This window comes from Populus alba, chromosome 6, assembly GCF_005239225.2.
Source record: "Populus alba chromosome 6, ASM523922v2, whole genome shotgun sequence".
Taxonomy (NCBI): Eukaryota; Viridiplantae; Streptophyta; class Magnoliopsida; order Malpighiales; family Salicaceae; genus Populus; species Populus alba.
Window position 1 is genome coordinate 14,086,173 of NC_133289.1, and position 7,090 is coordinate 14,093,262.

At 35.3% G+C, this 7,090-nt stretch overlaps 1 protein-coding gene across 1 annotated transcript; it reads left to right on the forward strand.

The window, feature by feature from the left end:
- Positions 1–523: 523 nt before the first annotated feature.
- Positions 524–4,056, forward strand: LOC118047986 (uncharacterized). The gene is made up of 7 exons (XM_035057482.2): positions 524–849; positions 1,213–1,323; positions 1,467–1,565; positions 1,683–1,793; positions 1,886–2,189; positions 3,021–3,160; positions 3,256–4,056. The coding sequence occupies exons 1-7, from the start codon at positions 694–696 to the stop codon at positions 3,784–3,786; spliced, it is 1,452 nt and encodes a 483-aa protein (XP_034913373.1). The 5' UTR covers positions 524–693; the 3' UTR covers positions 3,787–4,056.
- The last annotated feature ends 3,034 nt before the right edge of the window (positions 4,057–7,090 follow it).

Here is a 7,090-nt window from a genome sequence, read left to right on the forward strand (position 1 = left end):
ATGAGAGTCATTTACTCAACATAAATGTGTCTAATGTGTCCAACATTGTTTTTGTGGTCGTCATGATAAAAAGATGTAAGAGCATTAATTATAAATACTAGCTATATGAAAAACAAGAGAATGTATTTGGATCAAACGAGGTGGCTGTGGTATACACCTTACTCATCAAAATTTAAACTCGAGTTGAAGCTTGTGTCATGTGTCTTTGGATAGGTACTAGAACCATCAATATCTAATTTTTTCATAAAGATATTTAAGAGTTTGTTTGATATTTTGGTAGCGTAAAATATGTTTTTATTTGAAAATATATTAAAATAATATATATATATATATTATTTTTTTATATTAGTTCATATTTAAAAATATTAAAAATTATTTTGAAAAAAAAATCTTTTTTTTTTAAATATTTTTCAACCTCAAAACAAATTGGGCATCCGTACATTTATCTCCACGTGATTCACAGAACCACACATGAGATAATTTCGTTTTTCCAAATGTGATACCGATGAAAAAGAAAAATTGGACGGAAGTGTTAGATTTGTGCACTATAGTCGGACTTGCCATATTACAGACTGACCGCCAAGGACGCTCCATGAGAAAATTCCAAGAAATCCAAATTCTTTCGCTCTCTTTTTGTTTGGTGGGAAATAGAAGCGAAGCCACCAATAAAGGAAAGGAAAAGAAAGTCATAAAATGAACACAGAAACAATGCAGCGGAATCGTCAGGGTCAAGGGTCGAGAACTTCCAAGCCTGCCACCATTCATAGCTGTGCTCAATCGGGAGATCTTCTTGGGTTCCAAAGGTTACTCAGTGGAAACCCTTATCTCCTCAATGAAAGAAACCCTGTTGTAAGATCCCATTAGTTTCCTTTCTTTAATTCTCATCATGTTCATGATTCTGTTTTGTTACCGGGTGGGTTTTTCTAGGTTCTGTGAAAATGGTGTTCTTTAACGGGTATATTGTGAAAATGAAAGATCTTGCTTCATTATATCTGCTGGGTTGGTTCGTGTATTTTTGCTCGTTTTGTTCTTGTGATTGGTTGGTGGATCTGTTATGGACACAATTGAATGGAAACTGGTGAATTTGTTGTCACTTGTATGGTTGACTATGGTATCTGTGACTGAGTTAAAGAAAGAAGAAAAGTTCATGCATCTTTTTATCTTGCTGTATTTTTTTCTCTTTAAATTTTAACTTGATTAGCTTAATTGCAGATGGCGCAGACTCCACTTCATGTTTCTGCTGGTTACAACAGGGCTGAGATAATTAAATTTCTTCTTGATTGGCAAGGAGCTGAGAAGGTTGAACTGGAGCCTAGGAATATGGTAAGCGGAGAGTACATGCTTATGTGTCAGTTTCCTGGTCAAATTTTATAACAATTGGTTAGATCTTTCTATAAATTCATGCAAGCTTCTCTTGATTAACACATCTGATTTCGCTGTGGTTGTTATCATCCTGAAATTTGCAGTATGGAGAAACTCCCTTACACATGGCAGCAAAGAATGGTTGCAGCGAAGCTGCACGGTTGCTTCTTGCTCATGGTGCTATTATTGAAGCCAAAGCGAATGTCTGCTTTCTTGGCGCCATGTTATCCATTTTTTGTTTGTTTCAAATTAAAACTGGGAACTTTGGAAGACAATTTCTAATATGAACTGATTTTTTCCTACTTGTCTTATTCTTGCAGAATGGAATGACACCGTTACACCTTGCAGTTTGGTACTCAATCAGAGTGGAAGATCACTCAACTGTTAAGACATTGCTGGAGTATAATGCTGACTGCAGTGCAGAGGACAATGTATTGTAGATGCCAATGCTCAATTTTTTCCATTTTAAATTAATTTTCTTTATTATAAAACACTGGTAATTTGTGTAACCTTAAATTTGCAGGAAGGCATGACTCCTTTGAATCATCTCTCACCGGGTCCAAGGAGTGAGGAGTTGTGTAAACTATTGCAGTGGCATCTTGAAGAGCAGAGAAAGAGAAAAGCACTTGAAGCATGCTCTAAAACAAAAGCTAAGATGGATGAACTTGAAGATGCTTTATCAAATGTTGTGGGGTTGCATGACCTCAAGATACAACTGAGAAAATGGGCAAAGGGGATGCTTTTGGATGAGAGGCGCAGGGCCCTTGGTATGAAAGTTGGTCTGAGAAGACCGCCTCATATGGCTTTCTTGGGAAGCCCTGGAACAGGTATTGGGCTGTTTGATTGTTTCTGTATCATTATGCTATTTCGTCATATTCCATAAATCATTCTTCAGTCCTGAAATCCAAAAAAAAAACAAAAAAAATCTTGATCTAATATTTTAGTTTTACTATGCTATTTTGCCTTCTCTTCTGGTGAATAACTTATGATCTTCCTTTTTGCAAGTGTTTCAGAACTCTCAAATCCCATTACTATTTAACAATGATTTAATGATTGCATTCTCATGTGTGCTGTCAAACTTTTGTCATTATCTTGGATTAACTCTTAACACTCTTGTGTTGTGGAGACAGACAATGGAGTTCTGAGCTAAATTTAATAAGGCCTTGTTGCCAAAAAATGGGCTCGGTGCCCCCTTTTGTATTCCACTATTTACTGAACCACAGTTTTCATTAAATTATAGAGCAAAATCTCTTTTTCCAGATAAGTCAATCCATCCCATTTTGTTTCTGAGATTGTTCTTCTCAAACACTTGTAAGTTTTCCCAGTTAATGCTACCTGTACCTTATAGTTTATGTTGCCAGTCGGCTTCCCCTATTAGATGTGAAAAGGAAAGACTAAGCTGCTCATGATGTTCTTGGGGTGACAAAAAAGATTATCATTCATTTCTTCAGTTTATCAATATGTATGCCTGTTCTCTCTTGTTTAAACCCTTAATATTTCTCTTTAGGAGTCCGGATCTCAATTTTTGCTGAAAAGTGGTAGAGAAGTACAAGAATAGTCAACTGATTGATTTTAAATTATCTTGTGATTGAACTCAAATTTTTCTGTATATCTTTGATGAAGTCATAAAGTGAGATGATAATTATCATATTCTATAGGTAAGACCATGGTAGCTCGAATACTTGGAAGATTACTGCATATGGTAGGAGTTCTACCTACTGACAAGGTAACAGAAGTACAACGTACAGATTTGGTTGGTGAATTTGTTGGTCACACTGGACCCAAGACTAGAAGAAAGGTTTGTTGCTGGGGTTTCTGAAATCAAATGTCAGCTTTCTTGGCAGATAATGTAATGCTTTCTTTTGCCAAACTAATTTACAACACCTGTTGCAGATTGCAGAAGCAGAGGGAGGAATTCTTTTTGTGGATGAAGCATATCGGCTTATACCATCGCAGAAAGAGGATGAGAAGGACTATGGGATTGAAGCCTTGGAAGAAATTATGTCTGTTATGGACAGTGGAAAAGTCGTAGTCATATTTGCTGGCTATAGTGAACCTATGAAGCGTGTGATATCTTCAAATGAGGGTTTCTGTAGAAGGGTTACCAAGTTTTTCCATTTTAATGACTTCTCTTCTGAAGATTTAGCAAATATTTGCCACATCAAGATGAATAATCAGGATGAAGGTAGTTCACTGTATGGTTTTAAATTACATTCTTCATGCAGTGGAGATGTCATTGGTGCCCTGATCAAGAGAGAAACAACAGAAAAGCAGCGTAGGGAAATGAATGGAGGTTTAGTAAATGTCATGTTAGCTAATGCTAGAGAGACTTTGGATCTCAGGCTTGATTTCAACTGTATCGATACCGATGAACTGCAGACCATCACCTTAGAGGATTTGGAAGCTGGCTGTCAACTGTTGTAGTCATGATAAGGAAAGAATGTTCGAGTAATATATTTTTGGTAGTCTGGTAGGATTCCATTGTTTTCTAATGTTTATATCCTCATTCCTCCAACTGTCTTGGGGTCTAAGTTTGTCAAATATTTTGCATATCCTGTCCATGATCAGGAAAGACTGTCCTGTTTGTTGTTGTTTTAGTTTATGAAAAGAGGGAAATGCCCTCATGATAGGTATTCCCTCAATCTCTTATTAATTCATTCATATGGCCATTGATTATGCCTGTGCCTTCTTGTAGTTAATCTTTTTCAACTTATGCTTACAAATTTCTTTGTATTCTGTAATTGTAAAACCTTTGGCATTAGTAATTCTATTATGATTCCCTTCATCATCTTTCCTATTCTCTCTCCCCCTCTCTCTCCATTGTGGGGTGTGGAGAGAATCAATTATGGTCTCAAGTTCCCTCTCGATTATACTCTCACTGTCCACCTCTTCAATTCCTTCAATTTCAACCTCTGATTTATCTTCTACATCCACTTCTCTGAGGCCTATACTAATGTTTAAAAACAACTCAAAGCCAGTCAAAATTTCACCTTTTCTTTTCAACAATCTTCAAAAGTGTTTGCTTTTTCTTCCAATAATCAAGATGGGTCAGCAGAACAGTTCTTAGAAAACAATTCTATTGTGGATTTCATGAAGTTCAAGAGAGGCTCTGATATAAGCAATGGTGAGTTGCAGACTGCTGCTGTTGTTTATAGAAAGAGATTCCCTTGGTCCAATCTCTACCCCTTTTTTCAGGTACTTCTTTCTCAATCTTGGCTTGTTTCAATTGGGTTTGGTGTTTTAGTCAGCTTGCTAAATTATTTATTGTTTGCTTTTGTTCATATACAATTTTGCCTGTGCAGGTTGATTTGGTTTCTACAATTCACATTGCGGATAAAGAGCATGTCCTACTTTGTTTGAATATGGTTTTTTCATTTCTCTGGTGTTGTTTAAGATTGATTACAGACGGTGTCTGATCTTATATGAAGGCTACATTTATTTTTAAATTATTTGGTACTTCTGGTTGTACTGATGTTATTACAAATTGTATTTAGCTCAATCTACTTGATTAGATATTGTGATTTTTCTATCTTTCTTTATTGCACTTTTTTTTTTTTGGTTCTTATACATATCTTGCCTGACAATCAATTCTGGCTAGCAACTTTACCTGATGTCTATTTCCTAGCTGTATGGATCAAAATTTGAGCTTTGAAAATACTTCGGCAGCTATTTGTATTTGTAACTAAAAGAATCATTTTTGTTTATGCTGTTGGGATTCCCCTGAATCTTTATCCACTCATTTTAGGAGCTTCTTGAAAGGGCAAGGATTATGTTTTGGCTTGAGCCACCTATAAAATTATTATTGGTGATGTCTGCAACCACTGTTAGCTGTAATAAGTTGGTTTTTTATTGTCCCATTTCCTGAATTACTCTGCAGATACTTTGTGACCCTCCAGAAGGATCTTGAACAGTATGATTGTGTCCTTTATGAGATGGTGGCTAGCAGGGAGAGTTTGGAAAGTAGAAGAAATCCTGCTGCTAAAAAGAGAATGACATGCTCAAGAGGATTTAACATTTTAGGGTGCATTCAGCGATAAATGGCTTGAATCCTTGCGCTTGATTTCCAATTAGACTGTTTTGATTACCAGGCAGGGAATTGGTATCATGCTGATCTTGGCTTATGGGACTTTCAAGTTACTTCAGGTATAAATATCGGTTTTGCTGTTCAAATGAATTTACGTTGCACCCCCCCCCCCCACCCTTTTGACTAGTTCTCCTGTTACTTAGTATTGGTACCGATAGTTCCATCTGGTGCTCTTTTCAAATAGTGTTATGCAGTTGTATTGTTTGTTATAAAGCAATGTAGGAAGTACTTGATATTGGCATAGAGATGTAGTAAATGTCAGTTAAATTTTGATAGGATTTATAATTTCTTTTCTTTCAGTTTTTACTATGTTATAATTGGTGCATTGCTTCCATTCTGCACTCTCTCCAAACTCATTCGTGATCCGGTATTTTAACTTATATATATATATTGTGAAGTTGTAATTTTATTTCTTAATATAATCCATGGGGTTTTATGATTTTATTATTCATGGATGATATAAATTCTATTCTCTTAGGATTATATTTTATTTTTATAAAATTAATTCTAAAAAATTTCAAATCAAGTATCTGTCAAGTAGAGAAAATCCTCCACTTGACTCAGTTAGATTAGAGGCGAAGATGAGATATGGATTTAATATTGCAAGTGGAATATGGGTGGAGCAAATTTTGGCTCCAACCCAATCCATTAAATTTTTACTTTTGAAGAACATAAAAAAAAAAAAAAAGGAGCTTAAATGAGAAAGTTTATATACACACTTTGGTATGTGGATGTGTTGCATGCTTACTTCCCTCCTAATGAGAAAGTTTATCTTATATGAATGAAACTCCAGTAATGAGAATTTTATTCGAATCCGACTGAGACCAATCTAAACCGATTTAAATGAAAAGAAATTTTTTTTTATTCAGTTTTTGGTCAAATTCAGGTTTTACTTAAAAGTTAGGTCTAAATAAATATGAACTATAAAAATAACCTTCAAATTTAAAGAAAATATATTTATACTAAGCATTAAGTTTAGTGTTTTTTCTTTCACTCTCTCTTACCTTCCATATTGCTCTCTCGTCACTGCCATCTTGCTCTCTCATCACTGGTTGCTTCTGTCACTGCCACTGTGCTCTCTCCTCTTTGACGAAGATCTAATGGTTATGTTTTCCTCTGCTTCAATTGTAGGTAATTTCCTTCTCCTCTAATTTCCATTAGTAATGTAATTCTCTCCTTTTTTTTTTTAATGCTACAGCTTCTTGGAGTCTGGGATTAGTGATGAAAAGTAAGATTTGAGGAGTGTGTGAATTGAGATATGAACTGTTGGAGGAGAAAGTAAAAGATTAAGTTAGGAAATCATGTAAAATAGCTAGAAGTAGACTTCAAAAAATAAGTAGTGTCATCTTCACAGTTCAACAACATAAATTGATATGGGCTGCTGCTTTTCGAATCATATATATAATTCCATGGGTGCCAATAGGGATTTGGGGAAGAGATTGCTTTTCTACTAGTTTCTGGAACATTGAAATGAGATCTATGTTGTTAATATATCATTGAAATGTGTTGCAACCATATCCCTATTGATAAGATAATGCTTTCTCTGGATAGGGATGCATTATTTGCATAGCAGGTTGTTTTCTCTCTCCAAAGACGTATCTTGAAGGCAGTAGCATGGCTCTTGCTTGTAGTTCCCATGTCATC

Bases quoted from the DNA above. Each gene is read 5' to 3' on its own strand.
- LOC118047986 (XM_035057482.2), top strand. From the start codon at position 694: ATGAACACAGAAACAATGCAGCGGAATCGTCAGGGTCAAGGGTCGAGA. The intron at 850-1,212 runs GTAAGATCCCAT...GCTTAATTGCAG, and splicing joins TCAATGAAAGAAACCCTGTT to ATGGCGCAGACTCCACTTCA. The intron at 2,190-3,020 runs GTATTGGGCTGT...CATATTCTATAG, and splicing joins CTTGGGAAGCCCTGGAACAG to GTAAGACCATGGTAGCTCGA.